This window comes from Geospiza fortis, unplaced genomic scaffold (assembly GCF_000277835.1).
Source record: "Geospiza fortis unplaced genomic scaffold, GeoFor_1.0 scaffold41, whole genome shotgun sequence".
Classification (NCBI taxonomy): domain Eukaryota; kingdom Metazoa; phylum Chordata; class Aves; order Passeriformes; family Thraupidae; genus Geospiza; species Geospiza fortis.
Window position 1 is genome coordinate 4,579,567 of NW_005054299.1, and position 25,147 is coordinate 4,604,713.

Here is a 25,147-nt window from a genome sequence, read left to right on the forward strand (position 1 = left end):
TTATAGCACACCTTCTGCAGCAAGGCTCACCTCTGGCTCCTTTGGTCTGAATTGTCTGCTTCAGAGTTATTAGGAATGAGAGCTTCTTCACTGGCTGCAAATCAACTGAGACAGGTTCTCATGCACTGAATGCCAGCCAAAAGAACTGTGCTAGGGTTAGAGCTGCAAAGCACTGCCTTTCTACTCACTGGAGTAAAGAGAGCATGGGATGGCTTAGATAGCACACACAGGAAAGAACATGTAACCTGTCATCCTCTAGACCTGTGGACCTTGTCTGGTCCTCTGTGATTTCTTCTCACACAAAGACCTTCTGCACAAACTGTGAGCTTAATGCTCGTCCCTCTTTGATATGAGGGACGCTATAATTCTGATCATCTTGTATTTATGTTCAAAATATGTGTTTCTATACTAGCCATGCAGAGCTAGAAAAATAAATGTTGCATGCAGTGGTTGGCTGACAAAAATTTCTTTGAAGCATTGAAATATTTAAAGACCAGAACACCCAGTGGGATAGAAAATGAGCCCATGCTGTAACACAGTGCAGTATATAAAGAATCACTAGGCCCTGATGGTTACTGCTAATGTGATATTAATGTTGTTCTTGGTAATGTCATACATCCACAGTATACAAGCACTGTAATAATAACGCTTATAAACCTGGATCATGGCCAGGGCACCCAAGTCAACTGGTGCAGCTTATTGTAGAGGTTATTTGTGATATTCCAATGCTTTATCAATATCTGGAGAAAAAAATTGATTTATGTAAATGTCAGCCAAATTCTTCAGTCCTTCCTTGGTCAGGATTCTCGTTGAAGTGTGTGATAGTTGTGCAGGTATAAGGATGGCAAAAGTAAGTCCTGTGTTTAGGTGGCTTTTGAATTTCAGTGGAAGTCACAGGTACTTTTCTGATTTATGGACAAAATAAGGAGATTGGAAGAAGAGTAAGTTAGAAAGCATAAGGCTTGTGTGAATTTAATTTTCGTTTCACAAAATCCCCTGGGAACACACTAAGGAGACATCAGTTATGGAAGCAAACCTGCATCTTTTGATGGAGAATGCAGAGAGTTCCCTGTAGAGGGAAAGAAAAAGCACCTTCAGACATAGATCTTGAGTATAACAGACATTTGCATGATTTATGGCATTGCTTTCATTACAGGCTATAAAGTCCCACTACAATAAACATTCTGCATCCTGGGCATGCTAACCTTGTACCATCATCTGAGACCTAGGAGAGAAATTAACTTTATTGTAAACACTTCTGAAACTGAAAAGACTGTTTTTGTGTTCAGCCAGAGAAAAATGCAAAGGAAACTTAACAGAGAACGAGGAATGAAAACAGCAGAGCTTCAGAAACTGCAAGAGGACAGCTCATAGGTTCTGTGTTAAGGACATTTTCCCAGAAGAGAATGAAACAATGGGTTTTATTGCTTCCTGATCTTCCTTCTTTCCCATGTTAACAAGTGGAGTGGAGACACATATATTTTCATATACATTTTCATCCATGCTTTTCTCACAGTTGATCAGTACATTGAAATACCAATTCACTACTGACAATCTTTTTTTGTCAGTATCACTGGAATTGAATGTAAAATGTTTTTTTTCTGCTGGCTTTTACTAGGCCAGAAGTCTAGTTTTGAATGTGCAGCTTTATGCATTTAGGAATGTGCAACCTGATTTTGTTAAAATTACTTTTATAGATAGTAAGGGAAAAAAATGTACAGCACAGAGATGACAGGTAATGTGCTTTAAAATTAATGTTCTGAAAGCTCAAGAACTTCTCCTGTGATAGTTCAATGTATCAATCCAGTTTTACATTAAATCCTAGAACAAGATTATAAAACAAATCTTAATGAAACCAAATCGTTGGAGTATTGGTTAATGCATTTTTGTAACTCAGGTAAAAGTGAGCAGGGAGTTAGGTCTTGTTTCAAATACTTTTAACGGCTATAATCAGTAAATCAAATGGCTTCTTTAAACTAAAGAAAGATTCATAATCAATGCAATTAAACTATGCCTTTTCTGGATTACTGTTCCGATCATATGGGATGGTAAAAACAAACCCCCTGACCAGCTGAATGATGAACTCCCACTGCTAAACAGTGGTTTTGTCCTTTAATAAGAGTGGTGCAATGTCTGCCTCTTACCAACTGATGAACTTTCTGATTTCTGAAAATCATCTAATTATCTCATTCTAACATCACATGTGTGTAAAAGTTGTGGGATTTGTGTTTTAGTGTGTATTTTTGGGTTTTTTTTGTGGGGGTTGTGCTGGATTTTAACATTTCTCAATATGGACAGTACCTCAAGGATAGGGGACAAATCATGCTGTCCATAAAATACGTACGACACCTTTGGCACAATTTTGGTGCCATTTCAGCTGTTCTTGTACTGTTGTTCTGCAGTAAGATGCTTTATTTTAAAAGTATAGATAATTATGGAGATTTTGTGGCTACAAGTGTTAGAATGATGCTTAATTTTCAATTTAGAGTTTTCTCATGGTAGATGCCTGCCATGAAATATTTTCTATAACAATGCAAAGTAAGAATGTTGAGATGGAAAAGGTAGTTTTTTGTCTATTCTGCTGGCTGCAATTAGCATTCATTTTCTGTAATGATTTAAAGTGACTCACTTGAAGTTGTTGCTTTAGTTGGAGTCTTGTTATTTGTGGAAAGACTGATGATACAAATTTTTTAATAATTCTTTTCAACTTGTACTTGCACTTTGCTCTGGTGTACACATGACAGTGTAATTCATGTTTGAATAAACATGAAATATCTGTATTTAGGGAATTGTTTTCATGCTGTAGCAACCAAGGAACTTTTAAATCAATTTTGTTTTGGAAATTATATAAAACTTTTATAAAACAGCCCAAATGAACCTATCTATTGGAGTTTATGTTATTTGTATTACAGTGAGCTGAAAAATTTTGACCTCAATATTAAGGAGAGATGATTTTGAGGCCACTATATCATTATCCTATAGAGAGATCAAGTTGTTCAATGGGATATTTAAGCACTGAAGCACTTCCACTGTAGGGATGAATACAAGGGGATACTGAGTGAATGTGAGTATTGGTATAACACCGCTGGCTTCCACAGGAGGATGTGGGTGGAAGAGCAGAATTATTCCTTATTATTTTTATTTTACTATATGAATAGTCTCTCTGTCATTTGAGCAGGTCTGTACTTGCTCTGACTACAGTTACACCACTTCTGTTAGGATGAAAATGTGGTTGGTCCCAGAATTGCAAGTCTCGAATCACGTGTGTGCAAAGAAAGGATTGAATTAATACTTGAAATTCAGTGTGACTTATTTGAACTGACTTAGGGCCATATTTTGATCTCAGAAGTTACATCTGAACAATGTAATTAATCAGTGTGACTAAGTGCTTCTGGTTTACTTGTTTACTTTTTTTTTTCAAAGCTAAGACTAAACATGAGCAAAGATTCATACATACCTATCCTTTGTTAGCAATTTTGACAGGCCTACTTATACATAATGTTTGATTTCTATGCTCTAGGAAGAAATTAGACAGAAATTATGCCATCTTTTTTCCCCCCACTATCCAAATTATGCTGTTGGTTATGCAAAGTCACAAGTTTGTAGATACCCTTGTCGTTAAGCTGTATGATACACTCTTTACTGCTATGACAGCAGCACATGATTTTTGCCTGCTGCACATTTCTTACCCTGGCTGTGACACAGCATCTCTGCTGTTCTGGGCCCAGCTCAGGCTCAGTGGCTGTATCCTCCACCCCTGTGCCATGGGGAGGGTAAGAGACACAAGTGATGTGCAGTTCTGTTAGTTCTGTGGAAGTGGTTTGTGCTTCCTAATGCTAAAGAACTAGGCTTGCTCCCCTGAAGATCCGTGGGAAGAGTTTGAGACAGGGTGAAAAAAGACCTGCTGGTCTGACTAACCAGGGCTGTCATCACCCAGCATGAGGGAGGCTGTGGTCTCAAATGAGGAGGGCAATCTCCTTCTCCTCCTTCTCCTCCTTCTCCTCCTTCTCCTCCTTCTCCTCCTTCTCCTCCTTCTCCTCCTTCTCCTCCTTCTCCTCCTTCTCCTCCTTCTCCTCCTTCTCCTCCTCCTCCTCCTCCTCCTCCTCCTCCTCCTCCTCCTCCTCCTCCTCCTTCTCCTCCTTCTCCTCCTTCTCCTCCTTCTCCCCTTCCCTTCCCTCTCATGGGAGAACAAGAAAGTTTGGTGAGGAGCAGATCTTCCCACCATACTGAGCCTGGTTCTCCTTTTACTCAGGGGGGAATAAATTTGGAATAAACCTTCTGAGTGTTGTATTTGTACAATGACTGTGGGGAAATATATTAATATATTTAAATCCCACTTGTGCACTACACAAACCCAAGCACCCTGAGGGATTTGACTGACCCAAACAGGGGAAAGTGCAGTGGGCAGCAGCCTCTCCTGTTACCAAGTCTGCACTAGAACTGCCTGGGCAGAGGTTTCCCCTCGGCTTCCTCTGAGCAATGAGGGAACACCGTCCGTGTGGGAATGTGTCTGGCAGTGCTGTGGGAGTATGTCTGGCTGTTGGTCTCTGACCTTCTGCCACAGTTTTCCAGAAGAGGACCTGCGCATCACTGGTGGGACTGGGAAGGTAGAACTGATGTGCTGGCCTCTGGAAAGAGGTGGGGGGGGTCTCAGCTTGCCAAGATCCATGTTACAGGAGAGACTGGGATGCAGTGGGAGTGAATATGTAGCTGTGCAGAGCCATGAACGGTAAGGAGGAAGCATTTCAGGGACTTGCTCCACATTCATGCAAGGAGGTGACCACTCGTTAGTCAGTTAGACCTGGCCAGATAAATGTCTGTGAGTGCAACTTATCTACAGGAATTCTGGAAGCTGATGGGCAGTTTTGGTCAAACAAAGTACTAAATATAACAGTAGGCTTCAATGGATGGAGTAGTTTTGGTAAGGTGGGTGCTCTAGACACCTGTGATTGTTACTGTTTAAAGGACCAAGGTTATTTAGAAAGACATTTTCTGGTTCTTCTGTGATGGTTTATTTTCTGAGTGGAGGAACGTACTGGTTTCAGTGAAATCCATTCTTACATTTTGGAAGGAGCTAAAATGTTTTTCTTGTTGCTTTTAAGTGTTCATGTCTACTTTAAAGTGATAACCCAAACTGGATCTGACATTTGAGTGTGTAGATGCTGACGTGGGTATACTGCAGTGAGCAGAACTAACCTGGGGAAAATGCAGGCTAGAAAATAGGAAGTGATGCACTTCACAAAGTAATCCATGCTGCAGAAGCCTGCCCTACTCTTGCAAGTAATTGTGCTGCCTTTTGATGCTACAGCTCTTACTTGTGTTTCTGCAGCACATTGTGCTCTGTGCTGCACCTCTGCATATTTCCTTGTTCTTGTTCAGACTGTGCCCAATTCAGCACAAGCCAGAAGCCCGGGTCTTATATGAGCCTGCCCTCTCCAGTTCTAGCTCATAAGAAGGGCCAGTGATGCTTACAGCTTCTTCTTGGGCAAGGCAATACTGCTAACACAGTTGCCATTGTAATAGAAACTGATTTCCAGGTAGGGGAGTTCACTGAGTCCTTTCAAAGAGGTGCTTCAAGTCACCAAATAGTTCTGATACTGCTGCTATTACTATTATGTCCATTTCATCCCTGTCTTTGAAGAGAATTTAGCAGTGGATTTCCTCATGGTGTTCCTCTGGCCAGCTCCTTTCCTGGCCATGCTGGCACACTTGTGAGTCCCCAAGAGTCTCTGCTCTGTGACACTCAAAGTTCACTAGAGCATCCCTCGTGCTTGTTGTGTAACAAAGCCACAGCTGTTTCCTGGTCTCTGGGACCCTGTGTCCCTGCAGATGCAATGGCAGTATTTGCCTCAGTGGATGTTATTCAGTATTTTCTTATGTTAGGAAAAATGACCAGGTTATGAGCTGTCCTCCAGCAGCACATTGTCAGGGATGTCACTGCAATTGAATGTAAATGATAGCAACCAGGACAGCCCTTCTACTCCTGGGCTGTCTGTCAGAGCAGGCTGTGCAGTGGAGTTGTAAGTGGGAGTCCTTATTTTATGCTGTGTCTTGCCAGCGTTCACACAGGCAAAACAGTGTTGTCAGAGACGCTTCTGAAGAAATGAGGTGTGTTTGTCAGCCTGTGGGAAGCCTGGATCAAAGAAAGGTCAAGATGCATGAAGTTGGAATTAGCTAGAAGGAAGAGACACTTAAGAAACAATGGGATCATCAAAATCTGTGACTTGTTCTTTGGTTTGATAGTTGTGCAAATTTTTTCCTTTAAAGCTTTATGGGTACATAATGATCTCTCAGCTTGCTTCTAACTCACAACTAAACCCAGCCTGGACTCTCAGGAAACGTTGTACCTCTACATGCTAGAGAAGCTCACCCAGTGCTGACTAATAAAATACAACGTATTTTATGGGTGCATAAAATACAACAGCCAAGTCATACTGACTTAAAAACTCATGTGGTGAGGGTGTTGACATCTATTTGCTGTGGTGGCTTGATGATTAAAACAGTCATTCGAGAGCTGAAATAATGGCTGAGCTTTCACTGTCCTGAGGTAGCCTTATCTTCTAGGAGAATGTCCAAACTGCTGCTGGGGGAGAGAAATATGTGCATGTTCTCTATGCATCCTTTGAAAACTGCCAGTCCAAAAAAATTGGGCTTTGCTGGGCCAAAACATAAGTGGGACCATGATTCTTCGGCTCTTGCAATAATGGCAAAGAATTGAGTGTTAACTGTAAGAACTGGGCTTATGTTAAAATAGTAGGTATTGTAACAAACATGGGAAAGGGGGAAAAACCAGCCTTAAAATATCCCCCTTTTCGTTGTTTTCTGTGGTTTAACTTGGTCAAATTTCTATTTGCTGTGCTAGTTTTTCAGTTCTCCTCTCCAGCAGTGCTCACAGAGCTTCCAGCTCCCAAGTCCTTGAGAGCTGGGCATCTAGGGACTAGACTCTTGCAGTCTCAACTTTTGGAGCTTAAATCCCTTGTGGATTTAGGGCTTTGTTTTCACCTGTAAATAGGAGATAAGAGTATTGTTGTAACTCACAGAAGCCTTGCAAGGCTAGATAAAAGTAGTATTGTCACAGTGATGGTTATCAGAAATGTGTCCTATATAGCCTTCAATGAAAAAAACCCAAGAGATTGTTTATCTGAAAACAATAAGGTTTAAGTGTGAAAGAGAGGCAAATTCTTAACAGGAACTCTTTAGGAAGTGGAGAGAAGGGAAAGTTATCTTTTGAGAAGGGAAGGCAGTCAGAAGGAATTCTTAAGCAATTCATGCATGGAATAACACTATTCAGATCAGGGCAGGACCTCACCTAACATTTGTATTTGCCTTTTTTTTTGTCATTTTTTGTACTTCCTGATGAAATTTTAAAATATCCTAACACAGTCTAATGTAGTGTTTATAACAGACACTCAAAAGCACTTGCTTTAGCAGTGAGAAATGACTTGGTTTCCTTATTCGTAGGAAGGAGTAAAAGAGGTGTATTGTTTTGGGGAGAAAGTGCTTCAACTAAGCAAAACCCATGGTATTTAAAAGAGGCTGTGAGAAACAAAGCAGTTAAAATATCCTGAAGTTATATTACTGGTGTATTTCATTCTAAAGAGTGTGTAAAAATACACTTGATCATGCTTGTGGAATTGGGCAGTGGATTTAGCTAACTACAGGACTGCTTTATTTAAACCCACTTGAAGTTTGGGGTGAAAGGGGGAATTAAAAGGGGGAATTAAACTAAACTCTGTGCAATTAATAGGTAAAATGTAATTTGTTTGGAGGAAGCATTAATGAGCTGTATGGATGTGTGAGCAGCTGGGAGTTGATACTGAAAAGTAGGCAGTGTGTTGGACTCCCATAAGGGCTCTCCTTAAAAATGAGCGCCTCTTGATCTCAGGTGAGTGCCCGGCCTTTCTTCCAAAAGCCGGAGGGTCTTTGCAGCTGTGACAGGAGTCACCATCTCCTGCTGCCTGCCAGTGCCCAGGGAGCAGCACTGCTGTCTGTCTTGGCACAGGTGTAGGTTTGAGTTGGCAAGCATAAAATTGTGGCACGCACAGCCCCAGCAAGAATGGAGGCGTGAATCCTGCTTAGTTGTTTTGGGTTTTTTTTGTACTGATTGAAACTGCTTCTGGCTTGTATTGCAAACAAGGAGTTCCTTCTACTGGCATAATTGCTAGCCCTTAGTTTGGAGTGCTATGCTGTGCACAAGTGTTTGAGCTTGTGTGGCCAGCAGTGAGGGCAGTGTTGAGAGGAGCCCCTGTGTCTGCATTCGGGGAGGAGAATTATTGCTCATGGGTTGGTCTGGCCACCTGTCAGAGGCTTCACCTTCAAACTCAGTGTCATGTGGATCAGTGCATGTGGCGCAGAGGGAAACAGTTTGGTGGATCTGTCCTCAGTCAAGAGATGAATTTTACCTGCTTAACCATCATGTGTTTTATTTATGTGCTGTCTGAGTAATTAACACTTCTTTAAAAATAAAAATACACTTAAAATTAAAACCAGGAATAATCCTGTTGAGTGCAGTGGGAATGATATCTGGGAAAATTGTGCCGGGGCTAAAGCAATTGGGATTGGCTTCTGAAATGAGTATTTCCTCTAATGCAAACATAGCTTTGACTGATGTCTAACTGATGTGTTTTTTCAAACAGATACTAATTTTGTCCTGGGTAATGCCCAGATCGTGGATTGGCCCATTGTCTACAGCAACGATGGATTTTGCAAGTTATCAGGATATCACAGAGCAGAAGTTATGCAAAAAAGCAGCACCTGCAGGTATTTGAGAACAGATTTATTTTCTGTTAAATAACTTGTAGTGTTGTGCCTGTTCTTGAGGAGAAAAGTAATCTGTTTATTCCAGTTTTGTCTTTTGTCTCCTGGGGCTACATCTGTCAAATATGCTTTCCAGGTGAAACAAAATCAAAGAAGAGCCATTTCTAAATGGGTCATTTTTACACAGTAAACAAATGGCTTTGTGTCTTTGTCTGGTATCTGACTGGAATTTCTCCCTTTATTTGCAGTTTTATGTACGGAGAGCTGACAGACAAAGATACAATCGACAAGGTCCGGCAAACATTTGAGAACTATGAGATGAACTCCTTTGAAATCTTGATGTACAAGAAGAACAGTAAGTAGTCAATTGGTTTGTTCATTAATGTAGGTGTGTAAATTGTACTGTAAACTGCAATTCTGTCACCCTGGAGGACAGTGCTTTATCTGGGGCTAAATAAGCCCCAGTTCTGCCACTTGATCTGAAAGGGAGAAATGAGAACATTAGAGATGAAAGTCACTCAGGGAGGCAGAGGAAGCTTTCTAATTTGTTCTGACATTTAGAGTAATCTGTGTGTGATGCTTTAAGACAACACTGAAGGTTCCATCAACAATGGTAGTACACAAGCTAGGCTTAGGCAAGTTTCCACTACAGGGAACATACTTTCTCAGTTTTTGACAACTTGATATAGCAAAGCCAGCATATAGTAATTTTGTAATAAAAAGAACCCATCTTTTGTTTTAGAATCTGAACTACTTATCATGTTTTCAGATGAAATGTCTTTTGTTTTGGACAAAAATCCTTAATTGGCACGTGATTTTTTTCCTAGGAAATTCAGTCTGTCTGTAACTGCACATATCAGCAGATGAACTTGCCCCAAACTCGGTGTCTCACCTAGTGTGGACTATGTCGTGCAGTTATTTTCATCTACTTAATGAAGATGAAAATACTTAATCTGTGTCACCTGAAGCATAAATACACTGAGGTCTTCAGCCCAGCCAGATGTTGAGCTGAAAAAATTGCATTCTGTAACTTATTTTGCTCTTAACAATTTTGTCTTCTAATAATGAAGCTAGTACTGCCTGTATGCACAGTCTGTTTGGCCTTGCTTCGTGCTGCTTTCCTCCTAGGGCTGCCTGCCTCCGACATTTACCTATTTTCTAAAAGCTGATTTCTGTTCCTAGCTCAGTTTGTGGCCATGGGGACCATATGCAGCTCACATCTATGCATCCAAACCCAAGTAAATAAGCTGCAGTCCTGGGATCTTGGAGAGTCTGGAATTCTGTCTTAGTTACCAGTGATTTGGCACAGAGAGACGATGCAGCCACTCTTCTGTCACGCTGCAGCATATGGCCTGCAGTGGAGCCTGGGGCCTCTCTGTCTTTTATGCAGATTTAGAGCAAGGTATCTGTGGAGTGAGGAATGTTTCCTGCCCTGCTGTGCACTGCTCCTGTGCAGGAGAGGTGGCCTGGAATGAAGCCCAGCTGTGCAGTGGCTGTGCTGTGTGACGTGAAGGACGGAGCTGCCATGGCTCTGCTCTGTACACTGAGGGTCACAGGCATGGGAAAAAGGGAAGCACAGAGCTTGCTTTCAAGTTTAACAAACTGCAGAGCACCTAATGTTTGTTAGATTTGCAGCTTTAGAGATACATTAACTACTGTTATAGAGACTGACTAATAACACTAGAGAGTTTTAACTGAAAAAATTAAAAAAGAGGACATCCTGGAACTTTTTCTCAATATAAGGCACATCACAGAAAATCACTGTCCTGTTTACCAGTCACTTTAGCACCCAGACTCCTAAGTGGCCTTTCCTTTGTGGTCACCTTACCTCTGCCTGCAACTGTGGCAATGGTTCAGATAATGAACCTGATTGGTTCCAACCTGCTCTCAGTTTGAAAGCTTGGGAAAGGATCCTGAATTTTGTTAGACATCTTTTTTCCTGCTCTTTGTTTCTTCTGTTTGGTCTCTGTGTTCTTTCCTCATTCTATTTTTCTTTTTCAAATTAGCCAGGAAAATAGATTTTTCTTGTTCTTTACCTGTCTACAGCCTCTTTATAAACTAACAGACATGACAAGTAGCAATTTTTTTTCCCCAGTTTTGAGTTGTTGGATAATTGGTACATTTTCCACAGCCTGCACATTTAATGTAATTCTGGCTGTTTTAACAGTACACTCTCTAACCTTTTGGAGGAACAAAGGAAAACAAAATAGGAGTTTTGAGATAATAATGATGTCTGTAGTGCAAGTCAATCTTGTACTTTTGGGAGCAGCTATTTCTTTCTTTCTCTGAGAAACAATTATTCCCTGGTCTGACATGTCAAAGCAGATTGAGACATTTAATGATGCTACTAGAAGTGATAGGCTTTTTGTTTTTTTACGTGGTACTCTCCATGGTGGTGACCCAGTGTTAGTATTTACTTGGTTGCCTGATAAGAATACCACATCCAGCTGTTAATAGGTACAGTATATTCACAAACTTCATTGCAGTTCACAGTATTAACTCTAGAAACAACATACAATTTCCTGCCTTCATCATGTTTGCATTTATGGATGCTGCCTCTTCTCTGGCCTTCCCTTCCTTTGTCCAGTCCTCCCCACATCCAAAAGTCACTACACTCCCTGTTTTCAGAAGTTGAAATTAAGATGTGATAGAGATTTGATGATTCCTCGGGTTAGGCCCTTGATAACTTAGCAGATATGTAAAAATCATTGTTATTCTCTGGAAGAATTGCTTCCCAGAAATACAGAGCTTCTTCAGGATAATTGGAAGCAATTAGAGCAAACAGGTGCATAGCCACCAGATTTTTGTCATTGCTGCTTTGATGCCATCCAGTTGCATTCAGTGGGGATTCATTGTCATACCTGGAAGGAGACAAAGTGAAAGCTTTCTTTAATCAGGACTGCCAAATGACAACAGACAGACTGACAGTAATTTCACATGAGAGCTTCAGTTCCATTGTTTAATTAGATGTGAGCGCCCAGTGATGCTGGAAGTATTGTTTATTTTTATATGGGAAAATGAAAACATTACTAAATCTGAAGTCAGTGGAGATAAATGAACTTATTCCAAGAAAGGGTACAGCTTATATATTAGAAAATGTTTTATATCTAGCCTTAGTCATATCTTGCCTTACCTGAATTGATGTGTTTTAAACCTTTAACTTCTTATGAGACTTTGACAGCCATTTGTTAAGTTTTTACACTTTATGGTCAGCCTCATGAGTTAAAAATGGCTGAATAAATTAAACTTGGATTTTCTTTGTCTTGTATTTAGTCTACAATGTAGGTCTGGCATACAAGCAGTGAAAAAGCAGGCTTGTTCTATATGCACTTGCTTTCATTACTGATGAAGTATATTTTTGTAAGAATACAAAATTCACTTGCTTCTATCTGCCCCTGAAGAGGTGGTGTCCAATTGAAATCTAACCCCCTTTTCTATGCAGTGCTTGACCCACTTTAGTGGAAGAATATTTGAAGTGGGGTGAACTCATCAAAGGTGAAGTGCATCAAGAGTTAGAAAGAGTCTTCAAGTGTCCCCTGTCTGAGCAGAGGCATTCTCATTGCTTATGGTCTGCAGCTGTGCTGCAGAGAGAGTGTTAAGACACCTTTTTTTTTGTGTCTCAGAAGTTCTCTACTGATAGGACCAGCAGAATGCTTGCCAGAATGCTGGCTTGGCTGTAGGTAACTATTTTGCACACTGCAAAGCAGTTTGGTAAAGCAGTAGCTCTTTGCTGAGTAGACATGTTATGGTGACAGTCCCAAAGGCTGGGATGCACTTTCAATTTGTGCTGGGCTTCACTTCCCTGTTTTCTGGGTGCCTGAACATTTAACAAATTTAATAGCATGAATATTTGTGTGTGTGGTTTTTTTATTTGGTTGTTTGATTTTTTTAAATTTTCATTTTAATGTGTGCACAATCCTTTCCCTTCCTTCCTTCTCCCTTCTTCCCCCAGTGTGTTAGGAAGCCTTCAGATGTCAGAGAATGACAAATCAGCCTAAAATAGTGATTTGGTAGATTGTACTTGCATTTATCTTTGGGTCCAGTGCTTTCTATAGAGGTTCAAAAGCAAACAACCCCATCCTAATTTATAGGAAGCAAAATTCACTTCAGGGTGGTAGACCTGTGATTGCCCACCACCCCAGTTATGAGAAAAGAGTTTCTCATAACTGTTATTTGTTCAAACCATCTAAACCCATTTATACTTGTGTGTGCTGTGCCTGCAGTGTCTCCAGATGGAAGCCTTTGCTAACCCATATCATTGCATAGGAACAGAAACAAGAGAGAATGAGGGTGTTGGAGTCAAGTGACAGGTGTCCTCCTCAACCTCTCACTGAAGTGTAGCTCTGTTATTTGTCAAGCAGTATGCACACCTGCATCTCCTGTGAAACCCATCTGTGTGAGTTCAGTTACCTTCAGCAAGGTCAAATTAAATATTTTGGACTCATAAAACTGGTAATTCCCATTTATCATTGTCTTCAAATGTGTTGGCAAGGAAGGCCTGCTGTCGTCTCCACAAATATGTACAGAATTCCCAGTAGTAATCTTTAAGTATTTTTCCTGCAGTAAATGGAAAGAAGATCTCAAAACTTCACTGTGTCTTCCTTATACTCATGTTCTGTTCCTCAGAGAGCTCAGAATCAGGTGAACTGTACCAGCACTACTGCAGTACAAGACTCTGCGCTGAACCTTGTTTTCTACTGTGCTGTTTCAGTGTAATAGGATAACCCTTGTGAACAGCAATTCCACCTTTGGGGACTAAAATTGATTTTCCTTATCTTAGCATGTAAAGATCTGACCTTTAGAAGCATTAGGTGCCACAGCATCCAAGCACCAGATAGAGAAGACATGAAGATAACAGCTTTAAAAGTGCTGGGAGTGTATTTTAAAGGTTTACTCTTGAAAAGAGTGGTGAGCTGCAGGCTGAGTTGGTCTGTTCTCATTTGGTACACGCTCTCTCTGCTCAAAGCTAGAGTCTATAGGAAGACTTGTGTTCTCTGTCTTGCAGGGTCGAATGTCATGGGCTTCTCTGAACACCTGGTTAAAATCTGTGTGGGTACAATGGCTTGCCTGGTTAAAGTCTGTGTGGGTACAATGGCTTGCCAAACTCTCTGATCACACCTCATCTGTTGTGTGGCTAGTTTGACATTGGTCAAACTGTTCAGTCTGTGTGGGGTGGCTGTAATGGTCAGTCATGCTGTTAATATAACTTAATTCCTGCTTAATTCCTGTTAATATAACTTAATTCATGCATTGCTGCATGTAGGAATTGGTGGAGAAAGGGCACATTCCTATTTCTATACTGCCAGACTTTTTCCCTTCAGGACAATAGGTATCTGATGACTGAGACATTATCAAGTAATGCAGAGGTTGTGCTGCACAGAGGAAACTTGCCCCATTCATTAATGGCAGTGTAGATGTCAGCTAAATTGTCAAAACATTTTTTTTCATTGTATTTTAAAATTAATTAATTAGCGGAAAGAAAAATTGTTATTCTATTCTTTTATTTAAACTGTGCTTTTTGTAGTTTTGAAAAACAGTTGGCCTCTTTGGTTAAATGGCTCAAGGTATGGGCAAAGAGCACATTTAAACAGTGGTTTTTATTTTCATATAGCCTATATTTGTTTGGCAGGAGGGAAAGCTTAGGAGAGCTCAATGGTATGCTCATGGAGAGGCTGGAATAGACCTTTAAGATCTCTTTCACTTTGATGATGTAAGAATTTCTGAAGGACTTCAACCAAAGTTAAATAGCATGTGAAATGCTGGTGTTCTTGCCCAGCAAGAAGCTGAACATGTCACTGTTGAAAGACACAGGACTGGAAAAAAGGATAGGGAAAAGACAGTAGCATTTGTCTTTCAGAAGAGAAATTGAAAGAAATGCAGACATTTAGGGTGTGTTAGTCTGGAGAAGACTTGGGACTTGAATAACAGCCCTTAAAATTGTCTTTGCTTTAAGGCAACACCATAAGAACTGTGCTTAGGCCATAAAAGCCTATCAAGAGTTGTACCTGGTAATTCTGGATTGGCTCTGTAACTTTGGAACCACAAGCCAGGCTGGTCCTATGGCTGCTGTTGGGCATTCATTGTAGATTTTCATTTCTTCTCAGTTGTCCCCACTGCTTGTCCTGCAGCTTTGGAGGGGCATTCCCTTTTCTAGCATGATTGCTGCTATGCCACCAGACAAAAGCTGGATTCTCTCACTGCTAATTCCAAATCTAACAGAAGCCAATGTAGCTCATGAGTGTTTACTTTTTTGTTTGTGCATTGGTATTATCACTGAACTTTACCAGGGAGAGAGGTTGCCAGAACTAAAGACAAAATGTAAATGGAAGTAGATATATTGTTGGAAACACTGGTAAACACTCTCTGTGTGGCTGTACCTCAGTGCAGACTGGGAAGTTGCTGTTGTTTTGCTGTGAGAACTCTGGAACATGCTGCAGTTTCACTGCCTGAATAACCACTGGCTGAATCTGAATATCACATTTTTCATTAAAATGGTCTTTTTGTGCCTCTTGCTAGTCATGGATGTCTGGCTGAGCAGGGATGTTGGCTTTGACACCAAGAGCATGAGGGCTACCTGTGGGACGTTGAAATTCTGGTTTCTGACCTGATTTATAAGTAGTTTATACTTCAGGCTTTCCTGTTTAATAGTTAAATAAACTGTCTAAGTAAAATTCTTCTGATAATTAAACCAGCATGCAGCACAAAAGCTGAGCATGGCCACTTCTTGGCTGAGCCATTTGGTGTGTTCCCACGTTTCAGATCCCAGTTCTGCTGTGAATGAGCTCCTGGTTGAGAGCACTGTGGAAAGCCCATGTAACCCAGCACTGTGAGCTCTCACCTCATGTCTGTATTTTTATATCCAATTGTCTCCTATTCACAAGAGACACTGACAAGATGTTAGGGAATGCACTGCAGGGAAAATACAATGTTGTGGAGGCAGATACAGAATTTTCCATCTACTTATTTCTGCCTTTGTAGTGTTGTGTAGAACACAAACTGGAAGATGATTTCTGCAGGCCCTGTGTGCCACCCTGATTTTGGATTTTGCTCTGATGGTGGCACTCTGGAAATTACAAGGGTACCCAAATAGTGCATTTCATCAAACACAACTACTTTTGGCTGTCAAGAGCATCTGGCTCTTTCTTTTAAAAGCCTGTGGGGTGTATTACTAAGTTATACACTTGGTTCTCGGTAAAAAAATGTTTTGTCTTCCTTTTTCCTATAAATAATACAACACATGAGTGGGAGTCAAGGGAGCCAGAAAGTAAAAACCTTGCTGATAAAAGCTCCTCGCCCTGCAGCAGCCTTCGACAGGTTATTGGGAAAAATCCTCTTGCTGCATTCAGAACATGTTAGGAAATTCCTGCAACAACATTCTATAGCATAACCATAAAGGGAAGGTGACATCATACATCTGACAAATAGCCAGAATAGGAGGGTGAATTGCATCCTTTCTGTGTTGAGTACAGCATCTTCAAAGGCACAGTAGTAAGTTTTTATAGCTATGAGAGGCAAAGAAACTGAGTGTGTACTTCAGCCTCAGTGCTATGAAGGTTAATATTGTGAGCAGCCCATACAGAATAGCTGCAGCTTGAAGTAGTAAAACAATACAAAGTGGTTTGGGGAGGGGAAAAAATCCCTAATCAAAAAAAGTGCATGTAGATAAAGATTAAAAAGCAAGGCTGTTGATGGAGATCCTGGCTGATTAAAAAGTTGCAGTGTTAGTGAAGGGTGTTGAAGTGGGTAAAATGAAAAGCAGTTAGTCACCAAGGAGTCTCTGTAAAAGCAGGATATGGATTTGATCAGCCTCAGAATAGTTCACATGTGAAGTTGGGAAAAACAAGTAGTCAAGAAGAAACTGAGATTGGCAATTTTAGGAGCTCTTGAGAAAGAGTAGTGTAAAGGGTGTTACTGTCTAGAAAATTGCTGTTGGCTGCTTTGTGGCAGTGTCTTCTAAGCTCATTAGCAAGTTAGCGATGATTTTACTGGCACAGTTACTTTGCTTATTCTTCTTTCACACTTAGCATGTTTGTTTGTTCGTACTTTTTTGGAAGGGGTTGTTCAGGAATGTTAACTCTTAAAATATATATATATATATATATATTGACCCTTGAATACTTTCTGCCATGCAGGCATATTTCAGAAATGGCCACCAGTGATTCCATCTGGATTTCTCTGCTTTTTGAGCAGAGGCCTCCATGCATCATAGACCCTTCTGTTTATAGAAGTGGCTGTACATATGGCATGGAATCTCAGCCAGAGTTTGAAACTGCTTGTGTGTTATGCAGGCACAGTGGGAGCCTTAGGAATTGAACTTGGTTTATGGAAGTTGTCCATGGGTTTTGGAGATGCCCTACCTTTCTGTAGCCAGAAAAGATTGCTCAGCACTGAGGCTGGGAAACAGCCAGGTGAGGCACTGGTAACAGCAATCTCTCTTATATTAACATAGGTGGGAAAAGAGCTGCCTTTGCTTCCTTTTTTGGACAGTAACTTGTAAGGTACCGGCGGTTTTCTTGTGAACCTTTGACAGCCAGGAAACACAAGTTGCCCTTGTTACTAAAAATTATTGCGTTACATATACCATGTCATACTCATGTTAAAATACTGAGCAATTGAGGTGAAAGAGAATCTGATCACTAGTATAGAAAAGGGTCCTGTGACTGAGAAAGAAAAGGAATAGTCTTCTAAGATCACTGTTTCTAAAATAGGTTTTGCCACATGAGCGAAAAAGATTGTGTAGTGCTCTTTATTCTGGCTTTCCCAGAGGGTCAAGCTCTGCTGATCTTAGTTTGGCCCCTGGTATGTAGACCCTTCTCTCCAAACAAATCTCTAAAGGGACATATAAAAACAATATTGCTCACAGCAAGAAACCTTGAATCTTCTCTCTTACATCTTGTGCTTGTGAAGGCATTGGTGAGTTTTCATCATCTCTGAGGGTGTAGGGACACTCTGAAAACCCATGTACAAACTCCCTGAAGGCTGAGGTCTGGAATATCTCTACTGTGATGTACCTCAGAGTTGGAGAAGTCATCTTTTTATCTCTAAAGTTAAGACTGAAGACTTAAAAATTGTGCCTTCAGGGAGGTCATATTCTTGCATACAGGAGCCAAGTGCTTTGTTCTGAGCCTTCCAGTTAGCTTATACTCAAATATCACTAAAATCTGTAGTAAGTCACAGAACTCAGTGGTGAGACCTGTGAAAAGAGTGATAGACACTGCTTTGTTACACGGAACTTCATTGGGTCTTCTCAGCAGTCTTAGAAGAACTGCCAGAAATCTGGAAAGGCAGGGCTGTCTGACAGATTCTGTCCTTGAGGTGATCTGTGTGGGTAGAGGTCAAGGAGAAATGGCAGCAGCAACATCTGAAGGGTTGTATTGTAGGACCATCTTTTTCTGTGATGTGCAGACTTTAATCTCTCAAGCAGTTTTAATTAGCAGTTCATCTGCTGCAGTAATTAGAAAGGTGCAGTTCCTTGCAGTACAGCTTGATCCCATCCACAGCATCATGTGAGCTGGTCCTAATGGCATGTTCTTTCCTGAATTCTGGGGAATCTTGCTTCACACTGGAGTGATTTGGAGCAGGCTCAGGCCAAGGCAAGCTGGAAAGCAGCTTGTGAAGGGTTTCCCTTCCATGGGGGAATTTGCAGGCTGGGCCAGAGCTCCTGGAGCCCAGCTCTGAAGCTAGACATAGGCTACTATAGTTAGGGCATGGTCTTTTTTAGGGCATTCCCTGTTGGCAGGGAGTTATAAAGCTGACCAAACTGGTGATATTCCTGAGTTGAGACTCTGTGTTACGCTCATGTCCTAGGCACAGCTGGCCCACTCTCAAATTCTTCAAAAACCAGCAAGACACTGTTGTGTGCAGCCCTTGCACATATGTGGGACTTCTTTCAGGAGATCACAAAGCAGTTCTTCATTTCAAGTGTTAACTTTGCTGGTGAAGTTCAGAAATAGGGTGATTCCTGGAAGATTAAAAAGCTAAGAAGAGACAGAGCAGAGAACTTAAACAACAGACTTGTCAGCTGCTTTGTTATTTTTCCAAATAGGTGTTTGTAAAAAAAGCCAACATTAAAGTAACATTTACAGATGGCTGATTTGAGATCTAAACATCTGAACTGGCACATTTTCTGTTCTGCCTGCCATTGACCAACTCTTTGATGTGTTTGTTTCCAGGAACACCTGTCTGGTTCTTTGTGAAAATTGCTCCAATTCGAAATGAGCAGGATAAAGTGGTTTTATTTCTTTGCACTTTCAATGACATAACGGCTTTCAAGCAGCCCATTGAGGATGATTCATGTAAAGGTTGGTCTTTTTCACAATTATATATTTATGCTGCCTTTGTTTGTTTGCCCTGGTCTTGAAAGAGCTGAAGTCCTTTAAATACCCAAGGCAAAGAATGAAATGTTAAAATAGCTTGTAGCTGTGCCACTGGGGATGGCATTTGTGCAAGAAATGGTTGCTGATTTCTTTAGTAAAATTGTTCTGGCCTGCCCTGGAAAGGGTCATTGCTAATGAAAGCCCCAAGTGCTTCAGAAAGACCAGTTTACATAGTAAATACGTACTGTTCTTCCTTTAAAATACACTATTAACCCACTCTCCAGCATAGCCCTCAAGGATTCAGAGTGTTGCTCAACAGCCCTGTACAAATTGTGTGTGAAACTGCATGAAAAAACTGAGGAATCAACCCTGGCTGAGTCTAGCAAAGATCAGAATAATTAAATTCTGCCTGACTCATTGTTACTTGTCATTATTATGGGATTTCTTATGTTAAAGTCCTGTTCTAGTTTCCTTTAGCCTATGTGAAGAGATTCCAGTTATCTTAAGTGGAATCAGGTTTAAGCTGTCCTGGAGAGTGAAGTAGCACAGCAGTGTTCTGCTCTTAACCCTTTGCTGACCTACAGCCTGGAAACCTGGCAGCAAACTCAGCTGTGACAGCAGCATAAACTTCCACTCAGGTTCAGAGCCTGTCAGAAACAGACCTTTTGTGCCCTATGGAGGATTACAGAGACTTGCATCCTCTAGGGTAAAAAAGGATGTAAGTTCTCCTGTTGTTTGCATTTTTGTAGTATTTAATAATATTTGTAGTATTAAATTAAACAGGAAACTTACTGTGAAGATGAACTGATTTACATTTGTTCTCAAAATGTTATTCTTTAAAAACATAGTTTCTCAAAGTGGAAACACCTGTTACCATGAAAAAGGAAGTACAACCTTGACAAACATACCCTCTTCCAGGCTATGTGGATAATTTTTTTCTCCTGTTAATGCTATTTGTTTGGTTCCTTATTGCTTTAATAAAACTAAAAATCTTAGATTGTCAGAAAGTTTGGGTCTATTTTTTCCCTGCCTAATGGTGCTCACTGTATACTGATGAGGAGTGACAGCACAGATAAATAAGCATGATGCAGTAAAGCTGGCTCTCATTTATTTGCTGGTAGTGAAGGCCCTTGCTTCATTTATTTAGTTGATAAGCAGGACTTTCAGGCAGGAGTGGTAGCTGTGTCCTTCTGCTTTCACAGGGGTTCCCTAATGTGGTAGAGAAAGGCAGATGTCCTTCACTTTCAGCACAGAGAAACACTTTAACTTTCTTTTTTTCAATACAAGTATGTTGAAGAAAGGGAACGATAATTTTGTTTTCCTTTTTAAATCTCCTTTGTATCTTGAAATTATGCTGTTCTTGCAGTGAGCATGGTAATTCTCAGTGGTTGCACATCTGCAGCAGTATAGGCACTAAACCTACACATAAAATGCATGGACTTGCAGAGGAGTTGATGATAGGCAGAATTTCTCCCTCAGGCCCATGAAAAGTGGCAAAGTGACTAACAGAGGTTGCAGACAGAAGAGCTGAATGTATTATTCAGAGGCCACTGATTCACAGCTCTTCACTTTTCCCCTGACTGCTATGTCTTTATGTACAGAAGGGCTTGTGCACTAAATGAGTCTTCCAAATATTATTTCTGGATCTTCTAAAATTATTAAAGTTTCAGAAGTTTCATGCCAGTAAAGAGTTCTCTGTCACTTTATACACAAATCAATCTTGATATAAATGGACCTGCATTTTCTGTTTTCATCCTTAATTTATCCCTTTTTCTTCCATAATACACTTGCTGTAGGAATTTTGTTGTGTGATATTGTATTAATCACTTGATGGCTAGATGAGCAACTACTTGGAGGAGCTGATTTGTCAAACAGAATTTACATGTGTGTCCATGTCTTTAATGTAAGATCTCATGGTGCAATTGCATGCTGTGAGAGGGGGAAGAAAAGGAAGGTACAAGGTGTTGATAATCATCTGTAGTAGGCTCTGGGATTCACAGAGTGGAAAAATGTTTTTGGAAGATCTAAAAAAGGTAAAATTGTACTAGTTTGTTCTGAGAACCATTTACACCCATGAGCTTTGAAGAGGGCATATTCTTTGTGCTGTGTGCAGTGTTACACAGGAACTCTGTAGCATGCTTTTGAAAGAGGGCAATTTTCTTAGGAATGTTTCTCATATTCTCAACCCAAATGAACTCTCAATCTGAAACACTAAAACTGTGAACTGAAAACTGATTGCTAAATCAATTGCTTTTCCTTCTTTCACCTTCAGTCAGCTTAGCAAGTACTTTCCTTTTACTGTGTTTGTGTGTGTAATCAGTTTCCTATGCTTATGAATACTTAGTATGTAACAGGTTGCCTGTAGATGCAGATATGTTAATAGAATGTCCTCTTTGCACAGTTGCAGGACGTTATAGTTTAAAGCATTTAAGATTTTCAGAATCAATGCCTGTATGTCTATGTAAAGAAAACCATTAATTCAATCATGTTCTTGTGCTACGTAAGGAGCAACTGATCTGTCAGGCTAAGCCTGCTTAGCTGTGGTGTATCTTGGTTTTCTATCACCTGCTGGCAATTTCAAGCCTGATTGTTCAGCTGCAAATGATGCAGCTCCTTGAGTGAAAAGTGTAGAGCTGTAATGGCAGGTGTTTGACTATACAAAGATGAATAGGCATCTTTCCCCTGAAGGTGACTCAGAGGAATAGAAGGTCCCATTACCATTTTTCATGCTTACGTTTTTTTTATTGATTAATAATGTCAGACATTGGAATAGATGAAACAAAAAAGTCACATAAAAGTAGACTTCTCATTGTGGCCTTTTTTAATGATTCAGATAATTTAGAAATGTTTATTTTATGATTTCCATGGAAGGTAAGTAAGCTTGCTTTTAAATGCAGCAGCTTTAAAAATAGTGCATTCTAAATAAAACTGCTTAAAAATAGTGTCATGATGTTGATAATTTTTTTAAACAACCTCTTTCCACTTTTTCCCCTTTGCTTGCCCCTCAAAAAATCAGGGAAACGTAAAAGAGGTTTACTTGAATAGAAGAAGGCAAAATCAAGCTATGGCATAGCTAAGTTTGGCTTGTCAAGTGCTAGGTCATCTTCTTAGATGAATTTTGAAGTTTATACTGTATTTGGAATTAATCCATTTTGTCTGTATGTCTCTCCTGGTTCGAGATCTAACACACCAAGTATGAGATGCTTGAGAGTAGTGTATAAAGTGGAATGCATCACTTTATGCAAAACAATTATTTGTGCAGACAAATAGAAACTGTGCTTGCACTCTGAGTGGCTTGAAAGAAGTTTGCCTGAACAGGTTTTGAATGTATGAATGCAAGGTGAACATATCCAAAAGCATCTATGCTGTCTCATAAGAGCTTGAAAACTAAGCTTTGGAACCTAATTTATCCTTTTGATACTTCATTTTTATACAAAGAGGTGGTCAAATTCAGCATCACTGAATCAAGTAGTGAATGGTTGTTATCCTCCAAGATGATGTAGCCTTCTGTGCTTTGTAGCAATCATCAGTTGCCATCTCCTCTGCAGAAGATGCTTTATTTCATATTGCAGCTAAGCTGTCCTTTGCATAGCAAACAGGAGTACAGACACAAAAAATATTTTGTTTGTCTCCTTCATCTTAATTCAGGAGAAAATTCACGTTTCTTCTTTTTTTTCCTTTTTGTTTCTGGAGTTTTTTTGGGGGGGGATTTTTGGTTCTGTTTTTGAAGATGTATTTATATGAACAGAGCCAGTGTTTGAAATATTTTGATTAAGATATACTCTGCTTTCATCTGGATGAAATGTTTTCTTAAAAAGAGGAAACAAATGAAGGGAAAGTAGTGAGTATGTTAAAAACTTCAGTATGCTTTCCCAGTCCAGATGGAAAAATGATACTGTTTTAGTCATGAGGTTTCAAAGAGAAGAAGCACGGCAGAGAAGCTGGATGGATGTAAGCAAGGATCTTTAATATGTGGGAATACAAAGGTGGCTTGAGTGGAGGCAAGAACTGCTGGAATCTTGATTTATTCACATTTACACAGTTATGTGAACAGCAGGGATGTGGACAAACAAGCTTGTTCTCTAGCAGACAATGGCTTCTTGTTCTGACTCTAGGAATTGTGTAAGTCATGGATCAGCAACGTGGTAACAAGGGTTCTGTAACTGCCACAGTTCCCAGTGTTTGAATTCTTGAGTTATCAGGAATGAATTGAGAAGAGTGGTAGGAAACAAATAGCTACCTACAAATAAATAATAAGTGCTTTGTGCTTGAGTATCAACTTACTTAAGAATACAGAAAATTCAACTTAAGGTCATTGTTAAATGAAATCCATGCTTTAAAGAAGAAAAGTTTTGATGCCACAGCACAAAAGTATATTTCAATGCCATATTTCCACATGAAACGAATCTCAGGGGGCTGGTTTTGTAATCATCTTGTCTTGGGTGCTATCAGAAGCAATTTCTATTCACCTTTTTGCAAAGAAATGGTGGAAAACTGAAAGAACTGTGTGGAATGCGGGAGTGCTGAAATCAGTGCTGTTAATCCTGAAGGCTTTCCATCCTTTTGAAGCTGGAAATGATTTAATGTCATCACATTGCTTTGTCTATGCATGATATTTTCTGCAGAACTGAAAAAAGAGACCAAACAATGATAAAAATGGGTTAAAATCAATGACAGGGGCACAGGCAAGCACTGCCATGGGATGGTATCCATCTTTATGTTTGGTTCCTGAATTTCAAGCTGTCTTCTCTTTATGTGAGCTTATCTTGTTTGAGGATTATATATGCCTGTATTAGAACCACCTAGGATCACTAGATTTTAAATTTAATTTCTATTTCCTCCGTTTCTAGAGGAAAACAATGGATGTAGGGCTATACCAACTGCTTCTGTTGAAAGAGAACTCCTAATCCATATAACCTGGTTTCTCTGTTTTAGCAGGACAGACACCAATATATTCTCACAACATTTTGAACCTTAGTTCCTCATCTTGGAAAGCTCCCTGACCCTGTCCCTTTAGTGTTTGTGTTCAATCCTATGGCTTAAGTCCATTACTTGACCTGTCTTTGTTGGACAGATAACTGACCTGCTGTTGGCTGTGTCTGTCCTAGGGTTCTGGATGAAAAAATGCAATAAATTCAACAGGTACTGTTGTCTTTTCAGGCATTACTGGAGATGTTATGATTCAAAAGGTTTAGTACTGGCATTCGGTTTAGTTTTTGTTTTCTTTTTCCTATGCCACAATCTGCACGTCTAACTGTATGTTGGAGTTGGCACATTTTTATCTTTTTCTTTCACAGAACTCAGAAGCCCAAAAGGAGGAGGGTGTTGTGTTCTAAAGATGGAATTCTTACACGTTGCACATGGATTTGGTGCCTGGTTTTAGGCATACCATGGCACAGTGGTGGGAGCATCTCCTAGCTGGGCTCCCAGGTGTGGTACCCTATGTGTGGAGAGAATTAGGGTATATACTCCCAGTTTGTGTCCACACTGCTTTGAAAAGCCAAGCTGAAAAGAGACACAATCTCTTGCCTAGAACAGTTATATTGCTTTCAGATCAGAGCTTGGAGTAGAGGGGGTGATCTGATGTTTGTGGAAACAGTTTTTTTGTGGGCCATTTAGGCACCCACAAGTGAGATGTTCACAGAGGGCAAAGGAGATGCTTGCAGGGGATGCTGAGGAGAGAGGAATGGGTTAAGCCGTTCCTTCCAGAAGGAGATGACTCCTGGGAAGAAGGGGGGACACCCGAAGGTGCTCAGCATTCACAGCCACAAATCATAGCACAGAGTTGTCTGGCAGTGCTTTTGTGCAAGAAAGCTCGAGTGAGGTGCTTCCTTTGCATCCTCTCTCTGGGTATCTCCAAATGGCCCAAATCTTAGAAGAATGTTTGGAAGAAAATGCTCACTGAAATTTTATCCTCAGGTTTTGAACCATTTCGCATCTTCTAGGACAATTCCCTCCCCGTCAATCTGGTTTGAGTTAGTAAACGGAGCTGTCTGTGTTATCTGACATTAGAAACATTTTGTGCGTGGTAGGGGAGGCCGGTATCGAGTCCCCGTGCTCTGTTCGGTTTCCCT

The 25,147-nt window shown here is 40.4% G+C and overlaps 1 protein-coding gene across 1 annotated transcript in view; it reads left to right on the forward strand.

Annotated features, from left to right (window-relative positions):
- Nucleotides 1-8,634: 8,634 nt before the first annotated feature.
- The window catches only part of KCNH1 (potassium voltage-gated channel subfamily H member 1), a 162,862-nt gene continuing 146,349 nt past the window's right edge, over nucleotides 8,635-25,147 (forward strand). Inside the window, exons 1-3 of the mRNA XM_005416174.2 lie at nucleotides 8,635-8,760; nucleotides 9,006-9,112; nucleotides 18,930-19,058. Coding sequence (XP_005416231.1) covers nucleotides 8,738-8,760; nucleotides 9,006-9,112; nucleotides 18,930-19,058 — 259 coding nt within the window. The 5' untranslated portion in view covers nucleotides 8,635-8,737. The remainder of the gene's footprint in view (nucleotides 8,761-9,005; nucleotides 9,113-18,929; nucleotides 19,059-25,147) is intronic.